A 23091-nucleotide genomic window follows, 5' to 3' on the forward strand; every position below is an offset into this window, starting at 1 on the left:
CTTGATGTTTCAGCGAGCTGGTTCAAATGGACGTGTGCGGTATTTCGACTCGATGCGGGTTTGATGATAGCTAGGCAGAGTGCGCCATTGGAGGGAGGACCGGATTAATGGGGGTGGTGGAATGCAGGATTTCTGAATGCAATGCGCTGCAACCAACGGTCTGTTCTGGTCAATTCCTTTCGCTCTGACCGTATTGTTGTGACTGCTGAGATGTGAATAGGAGGTGGAGGTGGACCCCAAGATATGTACGCGATGCACCTTTGAGGCCCAAGGGAAACCGACGCTAGGACACCTGCAGGTAATGCAGCAATACGGAGGTACGGAGCTGTCTCACTCACACTGAGTTTGAGCCAGAACTCTATAGAGACAGAAGAGTCCCGGATAATAAGTACTATCCCTCGCGTATACGTGCTGAATACCGCCATGATCGCAAAAAAGGAAGGGTTGATCTTCAAGGCCCTTGCCCTCCAGCAAATTAATTTGGGCTGAGCCGAATAGGAGACCAGATCTAAATTCCCCGGTGAGATTATTGTATGTAACCTTCACCTTCATCTTTCTGCCCTGAGCTTCGGCAATGGGCATCAATCATCCATGACTTTCCATTGGGGCAATTGCAATGATGGGTCGCACTGAATTCCAGTATTGTATATTCTTTCACCGTGTTGGAACTGCATTTGTACAGTACCTATACCTATTTGCGATTGTCCACATTCAAGGTCGTCCCTATTCAGGCTACTCTACTCTACTCTACTCCACTGCAGTTGGTCAGGGCTGATCTGATATGCCCACCCGGTCGACACCTAAGGCCACGCCAGAGTTACACCACAGGTATCACACCCCGTTAAGACAGCTGCGTCATAGGGGGGTCATCGAGGAGAGCTTGCCCTTGCGACAGCTTGCTTCCAAGAAACAGCTTCCAGATAACAAACCTTGTCCCGACCAGATAAGTTCTTCGAGAAACCGACAAGTGTCTTACTCAAATCTCCTTCTATCTTCTATATACATACATGTTTTCTATTTCTGGGAATTTAACTTGACTCCCTGATCTCCTTGTAACTATCTGCAAATATGGGCGCCTATCTATCCATACCTGCGGCAATGTACTTTTTGAGTCCCTCTATAGGGACTTACTCGACCAGTTTGAACCTGCTATTCTTCTATATGGTGAGTTCGAAATGTATGATGGGTACGAAATACTGACATGCGGCTCCAGACTTGGAGTACAATGGTGCTTTCCTTTCCTCCATTGCAAGTCGAAATCGTCGGAACACTAGCTATTCGCGCAATATTCTTCCTGCTGCCTTCCTTACTCTTCCTGCTCTTCGACTCTCTCCTACCGAGCGTGATAGTCAATATCAAGACTCAAGGTGAGGCAGCCTTGCCAACGCGGTCAGGAGGTTCGCGGGGTAGTAGGAAGGGAGGCAGGCCGCCATGGTATTTCGTTATAGGAGTTAGTCTTCTCAACATCTTGTTGAGCGTTGCGCTGCAAGTAGGGATCGAGTTACTCTTCACACAAGTCCTCCATATCAGAAGTGCATTGCAAGTCACAACAACCCTGCCAATGCCCTGGTCCATTGCGAAATACGTCATCCGATCACTCTTTCTGCGCGAGGTAATAAACAAACCCACTCACTTCACATACCTCATATCGCATCCCAAACATCTGCTAATAATACCTCCCAGATCCTCCAATACTACATCCACCGTTTCCTCCTGCACCCCAGCTCCCCCACCTACATATCCGCGCTCCACAACACCTACTTCCACTCCATCCCCGCCCCCTACTCCTTCGCAGCCCACTACGATCACCCGCTCCCCTACCTCCTCATCCGCTTCCTCCCCACCTATCTGCCCTCCCTGCTCTTCCGCACCCACCTGCTAACCCACCTCATCACCCTCGCTCTAACCACCACCGAAGAAACGCTCACGCTCTCCGGCTACACCAACATCTCAGGCATCATGCTCGGCGGCATGGCGCGCAGGCAGGACGCGCACAGCGAGAGTCGCGGACGCGGGAATTACTCTCCGTGGGGGTTGATGGACTGGGTGCACGGCACGACTGTCGGCCCGGATGTGATGGATGATGTGGGTGAGGAGGCCGAGAAACACCATGTGAAGGAGCGGGGTGGGAAGGCGTTGGCGGATGCTAAGGAGAGCGGGAAAGATGGTATAAGGACGTTGAGTGGGAGGAAGAAAGGCGCGAAGAGATCTTAAACATAATTGGGATAGGATAGCAGGTCTTTTCTTGGGCGTTTGTGTAAATGCGGATTTTATAGTATACCCACCCCTCTTCAGTCGTTCTCATCTGATATATTCCTTGACCATCAATTTTTTCAAAGGCGGCTTTGATTTGAATCTCTATTATATAATTTCTTTCTCCAAAAAGAATTTGAGAAAACCTTGACCTCAATACTGAAATTCCAAAGACACATACAGTAGTTACAGTATCTGCCCGTATATAGTACAATACATGTCCAGATCATTGCTTGCTATTACCGCGAAAGCCCGCATTACAGTACATGGGCACTGTCGAAGAACCTCCCTACCTCACTCGACGGATGTTGTAATCCAATGCAACAATATCAGACAATCTCACCCAGCCCGGAAATAGAATACAGGAGTCCGATTTTGGATGTGAATGAATGAATGGGAGGGAGGGAGGCTAATGAGGATAGATGGAGATGATATATGTAACTCTCGCACTGTCTAGCTGTCCTAATTACTAATGACAATTACAATTACAATTACAGGAGGAATGCATGCAGAGCGAGAAATTTACAAAACTGCCTAGGTAGTATATATAGAACTTTTACTAATGATTGGTATGGTCGGTCACAGTACAGTGGTCAAGTAAGCACAGACAGGTATCATTGATATCAGTGCCATGATTATTTTGATATGTATGTATGTACAACAGCCAGCCCAGCCAACCTGCCATCCATCGCTGCCAGCTTCCAAGGCCTTCCGTCTATAGAATAGACCCGAGTCCATTAAATACAGCCAGCCAGCCACAACTAGTAAAGTACTGGTGATACCTCCCTTCTTCAGAATGCAACAAAATAAAAGCAAGCAAGCAGGAGTTACATAAATACTGGATAGATAATCCAGCCAATAACCCCTGACCCCCTGACCCAAAGTGTGCGACGCTTTCCCAACCTGATAATGATGCTACAAAACAAACGCCGATGTATTGTGTATACATATGGTGCACAATCTCCTGCTACTGCCAAAACTCTGCATGATGCTTTGGTGATTGATGTGACCGTAACGCCTCGGAATGCAAATATGAATGGTGACAAGGACAACAGCCATAGCTAATGATTAGGGACCGAAACTATGCTTGGTCCATCATGCCTGTCAAAAATCCAGGAATTCTTGAAGGTGAAATCGTCTCTTGATAAATGACGACTTCAGGCTTGCTGGACGGTGGTGGTGTCAATTCACTGCTGGCGTTGGAAAACGCAGGAGATGCTGCTCGCGATGGTGTGTGTGGTAACTTGGCTGGTTTCGTGTTGCCTTTGAGATTCGGAAAGTTAACATTGATGTTTGCCGAAGCGGTCTTGCTGGTCGACAGTTTTGCTTTCTTCGTATTGGTGAAAGCACTGGTGATCTTCTCCTTGGGCTTCGCGGAAGGCAATGGCTTTCTAATGGCCTTCTTCTTTGGTTTCGTAACCTTCCCTGCAATCGTAGTCGTCGCTGGACCAAATGAGAGGGGTAACTGCTTCTTCGTGTTTGGCAAGGGTTGCGGACTGTGATGCCGGGAGTCGGTGGGTGTGAGCATGCCCTCGGTCTTGATGGCTTCCGGTGGTTTCGACTCCACCACGACTCCTAGTATACCCTTCGCCTTCTTCGCAACCTGTACATCTTCCCTTTCAACATTACAATACTCCCCACAGTCTTTGTCGTCCCACTTCGGAAGGCCAACGTAACGAGCGATTTCGTCACATTCGCCTCGGACAACCATGTCCCAAGAGTCCTTCATGTCAACGCCAAGTGGTTCGGGGTCCTTGTTGATCCAAGCCGTGAATCCTCCTCGGCGGTCTCGAGTAACTGCACACATCTCACGTGCCAGCCGTCTGATTCCGGGAACCTTCAGGCTCGTGCCAACAACAATGACTGCGTCGGGTCGACTCTTGATATCGGCGGTAGATACGGCTCCAATAGCGTCCTGATCAGGGTTAAATTCGTTGTACAATACCATTCTCGGCCGCAAGCGACCAATTCCACGACTTCTAACGCCAGCGGCCATTCGTACACCGTCGGCCTCCTCGCATTCCTGACAGGCAGGTGGATCTGGGCCCTCAAACAGTGCCCCATCAAAAGGAAACAGTTTATTACACAACTGACACGACATCTTGGTCAAGCCTCCATGAAGTTGAATAGTCTTTGGCCAAGGTCCTTTGATATTAAGAGGGATGTTGGTGGCGAGCGGCGGTAGAGCGGTATCGATGCCGTCGACATTCTGGGTATACAAGCGCATCAAGCGACCTTCCTCGGCTAGCGTCGCAATCATGTGGTGGAAAGGCGACGGTTTTGCGTTCTCCGTCAGTTTCGATAATCCTCGAACCATGTCATGGAAAGAACTGGTGGATGAATCGTTGCGGTACACCGACGCGTCAAAAAGGTGCTTCCCTGAGGCTTTTAGCTTATGCTGGCTCCGTAGGGTGGTGAAGAGACCGGTCGAAGAACGGAAGTCGGGAACTGACATATGGTTAGCAAGATTGACGCCTGGTAAGAAGGGGTTACGTACTGCCAGAGGATACTGAGATGCCAGCCCCAGCAATTACCACAATCTTACGCTTCGAGCGCAACGTCTCCATGAGCTTCTTGAGTTTGGAATCTTGAACTCGGTGATGAGCCTCGTCATCACTCTCATTTAAGGCGCGTAAGTCAAGGTATTCGGTCTTATATTCCTTTGGGCCAGCAACCTTGCGCCTCTTCGCAGGAGGGGGGCCCTCGCGATCAGGCGCACTCTCAGCCGCGTCGCGGGGTGGAGAAGATGCGCCTTTATCAGACACATTGCTGGATGGGGGCGATGGGTAGTCCACGGGTAGTGAAGGGGACCTCGATGCGATGCTGGAGAGCGGGGAGGAGCATGGCGAAGCGCTGCAAGTCATCGCTGGCTTCGTCGCAGAGTCGGTCGGTCGGAAGGAAAAGGGGAGGGAGGAGGGAGGAGGGGAGGTTGCCGAAATTGTTATGTCTCTGTATTACTTCTCATTAACATTGCTGTCGTTGGTTGTCGTGTCGAGTCACAATTCGGGGTCGTTGGTGGTGAGGAGGTCGTGGTCGAAGAGGCGTGAGGTTGTAACAGCGGAGCGGGCACTAGAGTACAAGTACTTATTATACACAAGCGAGTTGTTTTGATGCAGCAGCAACACCTGGAATCCACTAGCTTTGGTCGAACGTTCCTATTGTTTCTTTACTTCAAATCATTCATTCATTCATTCACATCTTAAAGTAAAGACATTATGGTGCCACTACTAGTTTATTCATTCATAGATTGAAAGCGCCATCACTTCTGACGTATACTCGTTTAGGATGAGATGAAAGTAAGGCGGGCGCGGGGAATTGGCACTTAGTACAGTGACGGGCCCAGTAAAGCTGAAATAGTCTTATACCGTAGATGCTAGTTTCTCTTTGTGTTGTGCATAAAGCAGAAACAACATGATTCAAATATCCTCCATTAATGTCCTTTAAAGTTTTAGTATGTATAGCATATAGAATCTAATTGCACATTCTTCTCAAGTTGCTGGGTCAATGAGGTTGCCGCTATAGCATATTTAGCTACTTCCCGCACAATCCCTGCAATCCAATACAGTCATCCAGTCAAACCTCGCAAGGCTACCAGCTCCAGAACTCCACTCCAGCCGACCTGCTTGGTGCTCCAGACTTTCACCTGACCGGATCTTTCTGATCTTTCTGATCTTTCTACTCTTCCTCTTTATCATTATTTGTCTACTTGTCTGCCTCTATTGTATTCTGCTTGAACGCGCCATTCAATCTGCATCACCTACCTTTTTGATCACATGCCTCCAATATTCCCCCACTCCATCTAGCACAATACTTGCGCCGGAGCCGTCACCAAGAAATGGACGATGGGATGGACATGGATGACCTATTCGGCGATGCAGCAGACCTGTCACTCCCCACACGCCCTCCACCTTCGAAAGAACTCCATCAAAGAATCGATGAGCTTCGGGGAGGTGGCTGCTGCCAGTAAGTTTCTCCTTCCTTGCTCCATGTGCTATGCTCACTTCTCACCAGGACCGTTGCTTGGTCAAATTGGGGCTGCATAGCAACTATTACCGCAAATGGGGTTGCCCTTGAATTGAGGAATCTTCGTTGTCATCCAGGCACTGGCGATTGGGGTCTTAGTGAACCAACCATCACAAATGCTTTCACTGCGACTTTGGACGGTGGTCCATTGAAGCATCTCTCCTGGAGTCCAACCGGCTCTGAATTGGCTGTTATTGATTGTGCCGGACGAGTGACCATTCTATCTATCTTTTCATCTCTGAACAAACCTACTTTACATAGACCATGTACAGAGGATCCAGTCGATGATCTATACGGTGTTGTCGGATGTTACTGGTTGAATCTAGCCCCCTATCCCCCAAATCGCCCAGTAAGCCGAGACATCTCCTTGGAGCAAAATCAAGCATCTTATTTAACATGTCCCATAGACTTTTTTGAATGGTCCAGCAATCAAGGAGGGGTCCAACTATCGGTATGAGGCATCCCAAGCCCCCGTATTTGGACCCTTTCACCCAAATCACGCCAAATCCGCATTGGTGTGCGTTACTACTAACGGTATTTTGCGCGTACTATGGCCCCAGAATAATGGCAAGTATTATGAATCACATACAGAACTGGAGAGTATCGTGTCATCTGATGATCTAATCACTCACGCGGCGATCTGCCCTGACAAATGTAGGGATTTAGGATGCATAAAGTTTGACTCTCACTAACTTCCTTTCAGCCAACACTTTACTGATTGCTTTTGCTACAACCTCAAAGCAACTTCGAACTGTGCGTGCTTTGGTAGATTGGGGTCTGCCTAAAACGGCTGAAAAGTTGCCTCCGGCTGCGCTGGTACTGAATCCAACCATCAAAACTCGCCATCTTGCTGTGACGAGCTGGCTTCACGACTCACCAGCGGAGACTTTGAACGCTTCGAATATGGAGTCTTCGATGGCCCAATTATCTCATCTGGAATTCTTGCCTTCTTGTGGCGATGCGTCTGGCCGCATAACTCCTGCTACTATTGTCGCCATTCGTTCCCATCTACCAGTTTCAATGACCCATTACAATCAAGATGTTCACACGACCGTAGATAGATGGGAGATTCGCGACAAGCCTCAGAGCGTTCACCCGGCCTTTGAACAGTTAAGTTCCCGAAGAAATAGTATTGGTTCTCAGCCACCAGTAAGTCTAGCAAGCCCTAAATATACCACCACACGAGACTAACACCTGGTATTAAGTCTATTGTCTTTTTGAAAAAGCTTGACAGCTTTACTGTAAACAAGATTGCGCTAACCATGCAAACTATGAACCTTGGCAAAGTCATTTTCTTCGCGTATAGCGATAGCTCGGTAGATTATCGAGACCGTACTACGATGGCTGAGACCTTTACTGATCAAGACCTTGATCGCGTTTGGCATCTATCCCAGATCGGTTTCTCGTATACAGAAGACGAACCTTGTAAGTGCTCCCTGTTGCCTCAGATCTCAATCCTGATCCCTTCGAGGCCTTCAAGTCGCATTATCACCGAGTTGCTGCTCCGTTGTGCAGATTCGAAATGATGGCAAGATCAAGTGGAAGCAGCTGGATTATCATTTGGGCGATATAGGGTCAAGTATGGAAGATTGTAAGCTTTCCATTCGTACCTCCTATAGATCATCCTAACTCTAGCCAGCGCAATATTCAGCTGTAGTAGCAGCTCTAGCTCTTTCTTGCTCTACCTCAGTAATGAGAAACGTTACTTATGATGATTTACTTGCTACAGCCCACAAATATGTTAAGCTAAGTATGCAGTCATCAAAGCTGGAATTCCTCAGAGACGAGCTGACATGAATAGATTTTGCTTATGACTGGTTGATCGAACTATCAAAAATACTGAAAGCACACATGGATTATTCGGAAGACCAGCATTACGACGTTCTCATTAGGAATACAACCATCCAACTATGTCTCTGTATCCAGAACTCCCTCGGCTTTCAAGGAGAGTTTAACCCTAGAACGTTTTCGGGTAAGTTTGCTTGGTTGGTTCTCCAACTACGCAATATCGTCGTACTTGTAACAATGGCCGCGAACCTGAACGTACCTGGTGCAAATCCAAACGACAAGACATCACCGCTTGAAGATCCAGGTAAATTCCCTAAAAGAAATGCTGTTTCTATACTTATACTTCCGCAGAGGTGATCAATGCGCTTGCGGGCTCTGTCCGCTGGGTCCTCGACTTTTTGGCTTGGTTAACAGATACACTTCTCACACTTCCTACAACACTTTCTTCCTCAATGGACCTTACAAAAGCTGACGGGTTCTCGCTACCCGAACTATACGCCCACCTACGCTCTACGAACACAATATCACTACACCTCTTACTCTCCTCCGCAACCCGTGGGTTCCTAACAGCAATCTGCCGGCGCCTCACCCATCTCGACTACATCGCCCGCAAAGCAATGGTGCATGGCACCACCAACCCAAACACGAACACGTCTCAACAACCAAACAACTCACCCGCTCTCTCGCCCGCTTTAAGGAGCGCATACATGCAAATTGCAACCCTAACAAGCAACACAATCATCCGCGCCAAAACCATGGAAACCCTCCTCGCCTCCCTAACATCCCTCATCAAAAACACATACACCAACAACAACCCGCCCTACTCGGGCTCCCCACAAGCGGAAAAAGCACGCAACACGCTCGAGATCAAGATGCTCTTCTGCGGGCAGTTCCCGGAAGCCTTCAAAGGCGTCATCGTGGAGCTCTTCCGCACCGAAGGCCTCCTCGAAGGCGTGCGCGGCGAGATCGAGCCAGCGAAACTCTTCTTCGCCGACTTCGCGCTGCTGGAAGTGGATGAGGATGCGGTGAGTGTTGCGCGGCGCAAGGCGCAGAAGAGCACGATTGATTGTTTCCGCAAGGGCTGGCTGAGCAATCCGCGCAAGGGCGAGGAGGGCAGGAGGTGGAGGAGGTGTGCTAGGTGCGCGGCGGTCATGGAGGATGTGTTGACGGAGAGGAGGGCGCTGCAGTGGTTGGTTATGCAGACGAGACGCTGCTATTGTAGTGGGTATTGGAATACGCTTGCGCCGGGGGAGATGATTGCTTGAGCGAGCTTGTGTCTGTCTGTCTTGTGTATTCTGGTTATAGTTCAATTCCGTGATGTTGGGCAGTAAGAGGTGGATGGGTAGAATTAATCAATCGTACTGTAGCCATGCATGCCATCCATGTACGCTGGGTAAGTGAGTAAGTAGTAAGGGGCCTTGAAAGTTAACAAGGATCTGTCTGGCGCCTACTGTAGGATATCTATCAATCTATCGATCAGTCAATGCAATGCACTGCAATAATGCAATCGCCGAATTTACCAAAGAAAAGCTCGTGAAAGATAGTATCTAGTGATACACATACACATACACACGATTCATTTTCATTCCCCAAACCATATATATATTTCCCAGTTACCAAGCAAGTACAATCTAGAAACAAAGTCACGTCACGGCACGGCACATAGGTAGGTACGCAGTGAGCACACAGCAGAACGTTTACTCAACATCACGCATTCCATTAACTATCTCCCCCGCCCTATCAATCAATCTTCTACTTCCTCCACTCGCCAGCCCAGCCAGCTCCCCCCCTTTTCCCCCGGCCCCACATCTATCTTTGTCTAATAAACAGATTTACAAAAGATCAGATCAAACAAGTTGAGAAAGGAAAAAGAGGATGGATGGAGGGAGGGAGGGGTTTTCCGTATTTGGCGCAGAAGTAGGTAGTATTTTATCATTCAATTATCCTCCACGACAAGTCAGCTAGCTTAGCCGTCCATGGACTACCATATCAAATAGATGGATAGATGTCTGCTGAACACCCTCTCTCCCTCCCCCTTCTTGCAAGCGAAAAAAAAAAAAAGTATATTAATCTGCATGTCCAATAGAAAGAAGATGAAAGAAAACGCAGAAACAGCCTATTGGGCTTCGATATCATGGCCAGGCACATGTTCCCGGGATGGCGAAGAGAGCTTCTCGTGCACGTGGGCGTGCTGCGGGTGCGAGGCAGAGTACTTGCTCTCGGCATCCTCCATATCGTTCAGCACCTCGCGCGTCAACTCAACATAGTCGTACGCGAACTCGCCAATCTCCGCATCGTCGATACCGAGGATCTCTGCTTCTTCCGAGGCGCGCAGCGATAGGCCGGGGATCAGGTTCATGACGAAGAGGATCAGGCAGGTGCCGCCGAACGAGTAGACGCCCCCGGACACGGAATCCGCGAGCTGGTACCCGAGTTGCACCCAGTGGTGGTTGAGCCAGCCGCCGGAGATGACGCTGAAGCCGTCGAGATGCGCTATGTAGTCTGCGGCGAAGAAAGCGGTGAGGATGTTGCCGATGAGCCCGCCGACCGCGTGCTCAGCGAAGATGTCGAGTGCGTCGTCAATGCCCAGGACGAACTTGAGCTTCGTGGCGTAGTTGGCTCCTGCTGCGCCCACGACACCGTAAATGACTGCTGCCCAGGCGGGCACGAAACCGGAACCGGGCGTGATGGCGACGAGACCTGCGATGACACCGGAGCAGAAGCCGACGGTTGACCATTTACGCTCGAGACGGTAGTCCAGCACACACCAGGTGATACCGCCAACGCATGCCGCGAGGTTGGTGACCACGGCAGCCATGACGGCGCGCATGTTGGCTGCGAGAGCTGAACCGGCATTGAAACCGAACCATCCGACCCAGAGGAAAACAGTGCCAATAACAATGTGTGTCACGTTATGTGGGCGATAGTTAAGCCTAGAATGACAAAAGTTAGTACTTGGTCTTGAATGGACAGCTGAAAAGTGTATTTTTGGAAGCATGAACACCAGGTTCACCCTCCTTTTTCAAAATGAAAGAAATGTTACTTACTCATGAGTACCGTGGCCACGACGCTTGCCCAGCATGACAGAGTATGCGAGGGCAGCGCATCCCGAAGAAATATGCACCGGGGTTCCACCAGCGAAATCTAGACCTCCCATCTTGAAAACCCATCCGGAAGGATTCCATGTCCAGCATGCAATAGGATCATAGATGATAGTAGACCAGACAAACATGAAAACCACACATGGGAGCATGCGACCTCTCTCGGCCACGGCTCCAACAGCTAGTGCGACAGTGATGGCTGCGAACATACCCTGGTAGACGGCAAACATGAGATCGGGGATCTTAGACGAGCCGACCGAGGGAGCAGCAAGAACATTCCGGAAGCCGATGTTCTCCAGGTCGCCAATGTACTTGCCGGCGGTGTGGGAGAAGGCGAGAGAGTAACCCCAGAAGAACCATTGGAAGGAGACGACGGCCGTGGCCATGATGGAGAGCCATATGAGGGATAGGGCAGACTTCCTACGGGCCAGACCAGAATAGAAGAAGCTACACGAGTGACAAGTCAGCTTCTGTACGTAGCACAGTCCACGCACGTTCTGCGCTGCACTCACCCGACACCTGGAATCATGAGAAGCACAAGTGCTGTAGACGTGATCATCCATGCGATATCACCGGCCTAATGTCATGGTTGTCAGCTTTGCGCGCCCCATGTATGCTGGAAATTGAGGTCTCTGGATCGGACTGGCTCAGAGTGGCTTACATCGTAGAAGATGTTGAGATCGGCATTCAAGGAGTCGCCTCCAGTCATGTCAGTGCCATTGTATGGCACTTTAATGGTGTAGTTTAGCGCATCGAGAACGGAGGGATCCATCTTGATGGTATGTTGCTTGCTGCGAACAATTCTAAATTTGGAGCTCGTGTAGTTGTTGAGTACGATGAATCGATGTGGAGAAATCGAAAGGCTTGAGGGTTTGTGATTCACTTAAAAGGAGTGCAAAGGGTGAATGGGCGCGGACAAAAGAAGCTCGGGAGGTTTGGGAGTGGGATGCGAGGCCGGACCGTGGGGGATTTAAAAGCCAGAATTGACGTGTGGCAGTCGTCGGGGATCGACTGGGAATGAAGGTAAAATGGCAGTTGAAGAAGTCGGAACTCCTTTCACCAAGTGATCTACTACCTGGGTAGATAGATAGATACCTAATTCTTTGTTGTCGACGCAAGGCAAGGCAAGGCGGGATCGAAGGGGAGAGAGAGGAGGTTTACGAGGGGACATGCACAATATATATGGACTGCGTACTTTGGTATGCACGCGTTTGGTACGTACATATGTACCTAGCTGCTAGTACCTAGTACTGTACTGTACCTACTGTACCATTCTACATGTGGATGAGTGAATCCGACAATCTCCTACCCACGGCGACACCCGCCAACCTGGGAACTCGGAATCGAAGGTTCTCTGAGAAGCAGAAGTGTATTAGATTTCTTCTAGCTCTAGGCCCTACCTCCGTAGCTCTCTAGCTCTGCCTGCAGACGCCGGTTCTCCAGCCCGATTAGGACTTGAGTTTCGGTGCAGGCTAATTCTCGAGTCGTGATTAGGCGTGAGTCGTACTAGTGGATCCTCTAGACAGGACAGGGTCTTCCCGTCAGCCCCATAAGAGATAAGAGACAAGGAAGAGGATGCGAGGCTGCTATTGGTCGACAGCAGACCCCACGAATTTTGTTACGACTTTCCATTTGCCTGTCGCTTATCTTTATGAGCGTGGGTGTGAGCATGGGCAGTGAGCATGGGCCACGGGGATGCCAAGACCATGGTGGCGGAGGAACCTGCCGTACTACCAACCTACCTACCTACTCTTTTAGTTCTGTGCAACCAAGGCTCGTTGTCCTGTACGGAATAGCAACACGCCCTCGGTACAGTAACAGTCAGCATAGCATCCATCGACTGTAACCTTCCTTCTACAAACGCTGCTGTACAACGGCGTTGAAATGAAATGATGATCCTCCACTACAGTACAGTACAGTACAGTACAGTATACTGTAACTGTAGTCCAAGTCGAAGAGGCTAAGATGCTGGCTATTATTGGCTACTGTACAGTACCTGAATCCCGGAACACAACCTGACCTGACCTGACCTGACCAGTCCACTTTCGGTGGTACGAGGTGTCTTAGACGAGGCTCTGGGTTTGGTACCTAGGTAAGTACAGTCAGTAGACGCGTGACTTGCCACCCGTGACTTATTCATATCTTGGTAGTTTTGTTTGATCTTTAGTCTTTGTCCTCTAGCTAATCAACATCCGATCTCGGTGCTTTGTCTTGCTGTACGGAGTATAATGTCTCGATGGAATACAGTATATGATAACTATGTGCAGTTTCATCGCAGACACACACGAACTATGGTATCGTCTTGGCAATGCTGCACGCATACGCATGTTATTTCTGGCAGCTGAAGTGAATCAAGTGCACTGGATACCTTACCTACCTACACTTAATCATTTTCCGAGTATTTTAAGAATAGAATGGTGGTGTCCAGTACTACTTACTATACAGTTCAAGCATAAATCCTTCCCTTCGGTCCGCGACTTAGTTTTCCTATCAAGATCTCAGCCGCGTCAGGAAATAAAAGGGTGCTTCAGCGTCCCGCACTCCTTCCCTCCTGCGTACTCGGATGAAGAATACCGTCCGCCTTGTAGGTACTGTAGGTGCGTGGCGTCGACTCTAGTATCTTTTAGGCCATGACGCCGCGCCTACCCACCCGGCTCGAGCCACAGAGATAAGAGATTTAGACCTAAAGCCAACGACGACTCACAGCTAAACTAATGATATGATAATGACAATTGAAATCCATCAATCTTCTTTACAATCGCCCAATCACCCATCCTGCGTCAGTGCGCATGAAAGGAGCCGCTTGGATGCATGTCACGCAGTCGGGGTCGGGTATCACTTGATGTTTCACTCACTCACTACGAAAATAAGCTTGAATCAGAGGAAGGCTCTCGAGGCTTTCTATACATGTATCACTAGTATATATAATCTGTAGTCTATATAGTTTCCGCCAAAGCAGTTATACCAGTCGTCATTCCATACTCTACCATTCTTTCCATTTCTTCAAATTCCCAAGCTCCAAGTACATACAGTACTGTACACAAAACATTATCCCACTCCCACTACCAATTGTTTCAAAAAAAAAAATTTGTCTTAGTCAAGATACCCCATACGTTCCCCCACCATCCACTGCATCTGCCTCTAGAAAACGCGTAGAGTAAATCCTCATTCCTATAGTACGCATCAGCGTTTTACTAAAGGAGTCCACCTAATCTATACCTTACTCCTAGGTTTTCCCTACTAAGGTACCTACAGTTCGTATAGTAGTTTTCCCACCCAACCCGCCGTTGCACTAACTACTGCATAGTTGCTGCATGCAACTACGTGCAAGCCTGCTTCATCATTCATCATACGGATACAAAATAAGCTTTCCCGCCGTATCATTGGCCTGAGCCTTCTGAACCCCACGCAGCGGCATAGATCCAATTTTACTTGTACAGTTGTGATGATTCTGTATCAGGACCAAGCTCTCGGGATAGCCGTTGGTCGTTCTTTTGCGCATACTATACTTATACTATACGCCAATCCCAGATTCGAGATTGCCTCTGCCCCTTGATCTCGAGTAGCTAATACTTCTAGCGTCTTACCTTTATATTTTTAAATAAAAGTATCATTTTGGATATACTATACTCATACGTACATGCCATGCCATGCTCAAGCCGAGCTTCTGAAGCATTTGGGTCAATTATGAAGTTGCGAGGTTTCAGACCCCTTTTCTATTACTCTGGTTGACAAGATTGCTTTTCCGACTAGCTGTTAAAGTTGTCTAGAGCCCTCGCAACGTTCCCTATACAGCTATTCTAAGACGCCTATCATCATTCTATTCATCTTTCTTCACTCCTGAGAATTCTCCTACCAAGCCATAGCTCTAGTATCAAGAGCCATCTATAAGTGCATGCATTCACATTATTACATATATATTCTCAGGCTTCCCTGATTCCAATCACTCTATCGAATGAATGAATGAGACGTACCGTGGGTTTGGATCGGATTGCAGGAATTAGAATCAGCTTTCTTTCTTCTATTGCAAATCGGACATTTATTAATTCGTGATCCAATCCTCCCTCTTCTCCTGATACCCTTCTTTCCATAGCCACACCTTTCCAATATCCAACAAAATCGTCTAGCTATCCAATCATCCATCTACTTCCTTGCTTGCTTACTTCATTCTCATAAATGTCTCGGAACAGCCGCCAAACTGCTTTTCCACATAACTAAACACATCTTAGAGTACTTATGCGCGCACTTTCTGGAAATCCATACATTTCATCTAATCATCCAAACAAATAAAGCCAGCTGTTTCTTATAGTAATTCCCTCTGGAATCAAGTATATATATACAAACAAACTTAATTGATCAACCTCCTCTCGAGATTTAAAACACAGCTACTAGCTACTTGAATTTCTAAAGCAAAAATAGTCTTAAGCTAAGCTATCTCTTCCTTCTCTCCAAATCATACAAGTATGCCTATATATACATATAAATACCCTAATATCATATTATATCATAATAGCACAACCGAGGTCCGAGATAAGTTGGCGATTTAGCTATCTTGAAAAGTATATACGTAGGTACTAGGTAATTGGATTTCCCGACCCTGAATCTCGTTAATTGCTAGGTGGACTTTTTCTTTATTATTCAAGTAACGGTGTAGATATTCCATTTTATTCCATTCCATTCCTTTTCATTTAGAGCCAGCGAGTGAGTAGTAAGTAGGAAGAAGAAAAGGGATACATATATGGTTTCTAGAGAAAGGCAGTCGCAGTTGCTGTATGTTGCAATTATCCCAGGGAATACTCCTTCTCCGTCTCCACCCCACGGATCACCTCAAACACAAATATCAATATCAATGCCCCTACTCCCAAGGACATCTTTGTCAGCACACTATACATATCATATAACATCCGTCTAAAAATACTATTGCATGCATGCTAGGTATATATATACTCCGTAGGTAATACGTAATACATACACGTAATCTTACTATAATATTACCCTTGATAAAAGCAAAAGCAAAAACGAAAGCATAAATCCAATCCACCCCTCCCCCCCTCCTCCCAACACCCAGAAACATAGGGCCCGGCCCGGGTATTTCCTATACATACATCCATACATCCAATCAAACCAAGACAAGGAAGTTATTATACTCATACGGTACGTTTTCAAAATAATATATAGAAGAACCAGCATCTGTGAGTCGGACAGAGCCCAATATATCGTGCGCACTGCGTACTGCATGTAGGTGTTAATTATATATAAAGCAAGCAAGTAATTAAGTGCTGGACTAGGCGAGAGAGAGAAGGGAGAGAGAGACAGATTGGGATTCTGAAATAAGAGAGATTCCACTGTAGTCTGTACTGTCTATCTCGTTATGATACTTTAGGAGATACAGGATGGCTATGAGGTTGAAAATACGATATGCCTGCTACTGCAGGAGGTATTTGCTGTGAAAGACGGAGGGGAGGGGGGAAAGAGCCAGACAATCTAGAAAATAAACCGACCCAAGTGCGACTAGCAGGCAGCTTTTTCGACAAGCTAGCATTGAAACTGCATCGAAGAAGAATCAAGATGAAGGCTCTCCCTTTCCAGGTATAGCGAGCCCCTTCATACAAAGAAACAAGAATCAAGAATCAAGCATCAAGTGATATTTGTGTAGGAGTATTCTATTCTTCATTCGTATCATCTCTTCATCCACTCACCTAGTATATATACATCCATCCACTCATCTATCCACTGAATATCTTTACAATTACTTTGAGTAAAAGCGACGGAAACAATACCCAAATACATCCGTATGAGTATTCACCAACTCGCACGCCAGCCACAATGGGCGATAACAAAAAGGAGGTAAAAAGACCAAACAAAGGCCATCCAAGGCATGCCAGCCAAGACCCATCCTATGTAAATGCTCCTGATGCAGAACTCCGAATTTTGTTCTCCTCTCTCAGGAAGATTACAGCAAACAAAATTAAAACTATTAATTAATCATATCGTGAGTGATAATTCGGTACCCGCTAAAACTGCAATGCACCAATCTAAAGATTATATATCCTGTCGTTCCCATCCGGGAGGTGTATTCAAGAAGAGAGGGTGGCGAATCTACCCTCAAAAGCTCGAACTCTCTCGTTCTCGATCGTCTTTTGCAGACGCTTCGTCTCGCGGACTGCTTCTTCGCGCTCGTTCTGGAGCTCCATTACTTCGATCTGGGCAATGTTCATGCGTCCTACAACTTCCTCCATCTCTTTATCGGCCTCGGCCAGGGCGCCCTCAAGATCGATAACTCGTTGTTTGAGGAAATGCATCTGGGAGTCTTCAGACACAGACATTGCTTTTCCGGAGGTGGTGGACATGATCCTTGGGGCCTTGGCAGGGTTGGCCGCGAATAGCGGAGATATTGGAGACTTGGGTCCAAAAGTACGAGGAGAGCGGAGGCCTTCTTTCATGCGTTGGAGTTGGAAGTTATGACTTTCCTTCAGGTCGCGGATCTCGTCTTCGTGTTTGGAGAGCCTTTCTTCGGAAGCTTGTTGAGCAGTCATCACCTGATCCTCGAGAGACTTAAGCTTGCTCTGCATAAACATAATCTTCTCAGCATTCGTCTTTTGCTCTTTCTCGCCCCGCTCGATAGTCTTGGCTAAGCGTTGACGAAGTGTGTTGTTTGAAGCAAGCTGTTGGCGAACCTGGGCTGCTAACTCCTCTACACGCTGTGCAGAGCCTCGAAGCTCATCCGCTAGAGCAAGCTCTTCTCCAACATGAGTTTTTTCCAAGTCTCGCAGGGAATCAGTTTGCTCTCGTAGTGAGTTTGCTTGCTGTTGGGCAAATTCTCGTTCAGAGATCGCATCTGCAAGGCTTTGCTCAAGCTGCCTCATTGCCTGCTCAGTCTCCTCATCCTTCGGCCCAGAAAGTTCCAGGTTCTTAACCCGTTCCAGTGATTCCGTGTAGGCATTTTGCAAATCCCTGTAGGCATGCTCGAGACTTTCAGATGAGACATGACCACTATCAGATCCTGATCCACTGGCTGGTCGATCACCAGGAATGAAAACATCATTGTCTAGCAACAAGCTCCGTAATGATCCGATTTCTTGCTCGGCGCGATCAAGATCCATCTTCAAGCCGCTGAGGCCCTTTTCACATTGCCACTTTTGCTCGATAGCATCATCTGCTCGGCGACGGAGTGTGTTGATTTCTTCTCGTAGATTGGCGACCTCTTTGTCGTATCCAAGTCGTCTAGGTGAGGTCGACAGTGCTCGATCCCGCTCCATTTCCAGTTGGCGAATCTTCTTCTGGTTCTCACGATTTTGATGCTCTTGACGTTCAAGCAAGCTCTTGAGTGCACGGTGTAATGAATCTCGCTGAAGTTCAATGTCCTTTACCCGCTCGGCCAATGCTTCTCTTGACTCCGAAGTCTTTACAGATGAAGATCTTGTGAGCGATGGTGGCCGTGACCTTGAAACAGCGACAGAATTCGACCGTGCTAGACCACCAATAGAGGATCGAGAACCAGGTCCAGCTTCCTCCGCAATAGTATTGAACTTCTTCATTTGTTGATGCATATCCATCTGCATCCTTTGAGCAGTGACTAGTGTCGTGTTCTCAATCTTGAGTGCTTGCAGTTCCTGCTGCATTTTTGATTGCTCGTAGGTGAGCTTCTCATGCTGAGCAGCTTGTGCTTCAAGACCCTCAACACGAGCTCGTAGTTGTGGAACAATCTCATCGCGAAGATTATCGCGCTCATTGTGTGAACCTTCGAGCTCGCTCTTTAGGGCAGTCAAAAGGTCTTCAAAGTTATCCTTGACTTGCCGCTCCTCAGCTAAGCGGCGGCGAAGATCTTCACAGGTACTCTCCAGATCCTTCAAGCGCCCGTTTGTATCCAGGGAGTTTATCGACACAAGGTCGACCTGTCCATAACTATTAGTGAGGCTGTTGATATTAATTGGCAGGTTGCTGACCTGTGACGCCTTTTCTTCAAGCAGCCGGATCTGAGATTCCAGCTGCTTCCGTCTTGATCGTTCCTCTTGAACTTTGTCGGTGAGCTCTAGTCGCATCTGGGCCTTTTCTTGCTCGGTTTTTCGGATCATGCGATCCAACTCTTCCTGTCTAGAGTCTGGCTCTCCATACTTGACAGAGCTGGTTCCAGAGTCTGAGAAATAGTCACTAGTCCGTTTGGCAGAACCTGAAGGGTTTTGTGCCTCTGCTTGTAGCCGGTCGACAAGATCCTCTAGATCCATTTCTCGCCTTATTGAGGCGGCAAGCTCTGAGCTTATATCCTTTAGCTCTTTCTCCATCTCTTCGACTTGTATTGGTGTCCCGGGCGTTGACAAAGGTACTTGTAGATATGCGTTTTCAAAATAGCTTCCCGCTTCTGCATTGGCCTTTGGGACATCGATGGCTGTAGGTACACTCTTTGTAGTATTCGTCTTGGAGGCATCAGTGAAGGAGTCTTGGCGCTGAGGTGAAGGTATTGGGGAGATGGCTTCTTCTGAGCCTGTAGGAGATATTGGGGATGCACTTCCTCCCCACCCAAAGAATGATGTAAGCTTTGAACCACTGGGGGATTTAGGTTGTGATTTTTGAATTGTAGTGCTTGAGTCGTTTGAATCGGTAGAAAAGGTTCGTGATATCGCATGTGGTGAGGTCGAAAGATTATGCGGAGGTGTCGGTTTGGAGGAGAACATAGACATAGTCGAACGCGAATTGCTGGTAGAGCTTGAGTCGCTATACCATGGGCCGACAGATTCTGACGCAGACGTTAGGCCTGAATCGCTGGTCAACCTAGCATGTTTTGCCAAAGCGGCACTTTGGGGACGCGTTTGAGGAAGCGCTAGGTTTGAACTGCGATTTGGATCGAGGTTTGCCAAGTCAACGGGCGATGATGGCTCGGTTGGTGGTTCGTCTGGCAAAGCAAGCTTTTCGTTTGGAGGTCTGTACAACCACGTTAGCTTGATGTATTGTTTCAAGGTTTGTTTCAAACAGGAGGGGCAAGTATCTACCTGGGAAAGCCGTGTGCAAGAAAATCTGCAGGGGCGAAAGGCAGTCTACTCGTTGGGGGGAACTCGTGGAGGGTAGGACTGTCGACAGAATAAGGCCGCGTGAAGGGCAGCTCCGGCAATTCCAGCGTAGCAACGAGGTGTTCACTGGAGGAGAACCTCGTGGCTAGGGGGGAGGCTGTTGACGGTAAGGGCTTCCTACGAAGCGGTGACGACGAGGAGATGGACGAGATAGAGAGGCCTCGATCTCGAAGCGACAACGAAGGGATTCGAGGTCTATTGTCCTTTTCCCCTTGCTGGGTCGGGGGTCTGGCGGCAATGGTGCTGGCTGGGCGCGTGTCGGTAGGATTAGGATGAGAATGTGAGGGATGAGTGAGATCGGATGGTTCTGAAGCGTAAGGAGTGTCAGAGTCGTGATTGGGAAGAGAGACAGAGCGGTTGAAGATTATTGATGCTCGATCACTTGGGTAGTGAACGGACGCCATGTTTTCTGTCTAGACCTGCAACAGGACAAGACATTTGCATCAGACAGGACTCAGGATTAGGAGATGTGCAATCCGAGAGATAAGTGCTGGAAAGAGGCAAGCCCGAGTTTGTAGAGTTGGATTATCACTTCGGCATCAGAGGATCAGAGTCGCAATGAAGCCATAAGGGGTGGCTAGTCAGACCCCAGTGGGCGCCTTCCTCTTTGTGGTGAGCTGGGTCAGGGGGGCGCGCGCCAGGAACGAAGGGCCTATGCTGAATTAGGGGGTGAGTACAAGGTACCCCCCTAGGGAGTTTGAAAGCGACGGCGAGAAAACGGCAGCGATAGATCCACGACGGGCCCTACTGGAGTACGCGCCGTATCAATGAGTGGGCCAGAGACGCAAAGGGCAGCGCAAGCAGCGGTAAAGGGTCAGTTCGGGAAAAGTAGAGGCAGGGGGATGTTGGGAATCGGGGATGCTGTGATAATCGTGTCTTTTTAGCCCTTTTTAGCCTGGCAAGCAAAGGACAATTGGTTAGGGGTCCAAAGGTCGAAGGAGGGCATCTGTTGGCCAACTCTCAACGAGGACTTGAAGGGAGTGCAATAATGAAGTTAATTACTAGCGAATAGCATTCCTCACACCATCCACTCCAACGCGAGTTGTCTTAGTGGAGCTTAGTGGCATAGCCGACGAGATCTTAATCTCCAAATCTCGTCGCTATCTGCCTTCTACGCTGTCAGCCGCGCATCGTCAACCTCATTTTGACTCAAAGCAGAGAAGAGCAACAGTGCATAAAGTACGGCATGGATGCAGTCCACCAACAAAAAGAGCACAACAACTGATCCAATCATCACCACTGATTCAACCACATCATTTCTCTTCCCCAGCTCAGATCTACCTCCATAAACTGCATCCTCCACGTTTTGTACAGTACGTATTATTACCCCTGAATGATACGGTAGACTGTACTGTCCAGTCCAGTTCCTAGAGTGAAGGCATCAGCCTCCCCCAGAACCGTGAGTCTCTGTCTCGTCTCCCAGGCCAGGCCAGGTACATAACAAGCACGGACACGTTTCTGTGTAGCCTCAGAGAATACTTGCATCTTCGAATACACAGCACACCGCTCCCACATGCCTTCCTTCTACCCTGCTGCTGCTGTACCCCGAGAACTCGAGAAACACCTTTGCAGCCGTTGGACCTGCTCCTACTCTCCCCTCCGCCAACGGTCACCACTCCACTCATCCTTCAGGAACACAAGCCGTACAGAAAAGCACAAGATGTGCATCTAGTACTAGGAGCTAATAATAACTGACCACCATCTTATGATGACCTGCATAAAACGTGCACTTCTCTACCAAATCCATTCAAGCTTCACCGAGCCCCCATCGCCACTCCACCCCGAAAGAGTGAAGCGCCAGGTACATTTCTGCGTGCTTGCCCGCCGAAATTAAACCTTGTCCTAAAGTAGAACAAATGAAGGGTCCAGTCTCATGATCTCTGCGAAACTCATGCGAAAGTTCCGCCAACTCTACGACCGTTTACCTACAGTAGGAAAGATATACTTGGTACAATTCCCGATACAGAATAACAGAGCATAAACCCTCAAGATCTACGAAATCATATAGCACAGTACCAATGTAACACTTCACGGACTTATCTCTCAATCCATCCATCTCCCTGCCATTTGATCCCATCTTGCCGACAGCTCAACTCGGGCCGTTTGCTGCCTTTGTAATGTCGCATACAGTAGAAGATCTAACTAATCAAAATGCCTTTGATAGCGGGAAATTACTTTTACTTATAAAGCAACAGCTCCTTTATACAGTACCCGCCTCTCGTTTTCGGCAATAATTCTCCAGATTAAAATAACGCTAGCAGTTTAGCATGGAATCCCTATCTCTACGAGTAACTAAGTTTGATAAGAACATACTTAGGTAGTTTTCAAGATGTTAAGATTCCGAGAAAGCCGCTTTATTCTGCTTCAATAGATAGAATCTCGTTATAAGTAAAGCTTTATACTAGCTCTTAAAATATAATGCTTTATTAGCCCAAGTCGAAAGAAGTTCCTAAGGAGGGGAGGTATATTTCCCACGCTGATTTAATGCTACCGTTCCTTCAACTTTACGAGTTATAGTCATTACGGCACTTCGTACAAGGCCTCGAATATCCCCCGCACGAGAAAAGCGTTGTTATTGGATCATTCACCACCCAACCTCTTGCCTATTAATCTCAACCTACAAGCGAATCAAGAGGTGGACTTCGACGTCTTCTCCAAGTGCCAGGCAGGCAGCCCGTAAGATGTGTTATTGAAGCTTCAAACTGGGATTTAGCAAAGGTCAAGTGATAGAGTCTACAACAGTCCGTTGATACGTCTTACCTGCCCCGAATTAACCCTTTTCTTTTCTCTGTCTAGCAAGAACAATTGAAAGAAAGGAAAGCAAACCTCTAAGTCTTGATGCTTTCACACTTCCCCTCCCC

General features: G+C 48.0%; 5 protein-coding genes across 5 annotated transcripts; 2 read left to right on the top strand and 3 right to left on the bottom strand.

The window, feature by feature from the left end:
• Positions 1-1068: 1068 nt before the first annotated feature.
• Positions 1069-2214, top strand: LHYA1_G004440 (uncharacterized protein; the record flags this gene model as incomplete). Its single annotated transcript, XM_031149399.1, has 3 exons — positions 1069-1164; positions 1214-1612; positions 1684-2214. 3 exons carry the CDS (start codon positions 1069-1071, stop codon positions 2212-2214), a joined length of 1026 nt encoding a protein of 341 aa, XP_031005634.1.
• Positions 2215-3334: 1120 nt separating this feature from the next.
• Positions 3335-5117, bottom strand: LHYA1_G004441 (NAD-dependent protein deacetylase; the record flags this gene model as incomplete). Its single annotated transcript, XM_031149400.1, has 2 exons — positions 3335-4701; positions 4751-5117. The coding sequence occupies 2 exons, from the start codon at positions 5115-5117 to the stop codon at positions 3335-3337; spliced, it is 1734 nt and encodes a 577-aa protein (XP_031005635.1).
• Positions 5118-6088: 971 nt separating this feature from the next.
• sin4 (Mediator of RNA polymerase II transcription subunit) lies at positions 6089-9329 on the top strand (the record flags this gene model as incomplete). The annotated part of the gene is made up of 9 exons (XM_031149401.1): positions 6089-6216; positions 6265-6625; positions 6684-6930; positions 6980-7425; positions 7482-7701; positions 7757-7867; positions 7916-8026; positions 8078-8368; positions 8416-9329. 9 exons carry the CDS (start codon positions 6089-6091, stop codon positions 9327-9329), a joined length of 2829 nt encoding a protein of 942 aa, XP_031005636.1.
• An 851-nt stretch (positions 9330-10180) lies between these two features.
• Positions 10181-11967, bottom strand: amt1_4 (Ammonium transporter; the record flags this gene model as incomplete). The annotated part of the gene is made up of 4 exons (XM_031149402.1): positions 10181-10997; positions 11112-11612; positions 11678-11742; positions 11827-11967. Coding segments are annotated over 4 exons (1524 nt in total), but the record flags the coding sequence as incomplete, so codon positions are not given.
• Positions 11968-17242: 5275 nt separating this feature from the next.
• On the bottom strand, positions 17243-20634 carry LHYA1_G004444 (uncharacterized protein; the record flags this gene model as incomplete). The annotated part of the gene is made up of 2 exons (XM_031149403.1): positions 17243-20084; positions 20153-20634. 2 exons carry the CDS (start codon positions 20632-20634, stop codon positions 17243-17245), a joined length of 3324 nt encoding a protein of 1107 aa, XP_031005669.1.
• Positions 20635-23091: the final 2457 nt, after the last annotated feature.

The sequence above is a fragment of the Lachnellula hyalina genome, assembly GCF_007821495.1.
Source record: "Lachnellula hyalina strain CBS 185.66 chromosome Unknown contig00060, whole genome shotgun sequence".
Taxonomy (NCBI): Eukaryota; Fungi; Ascomycota; class Leotiomycetes; order Helotiales; family Lachnaceae; genus Lachnellula; species Lachnellula hyalina.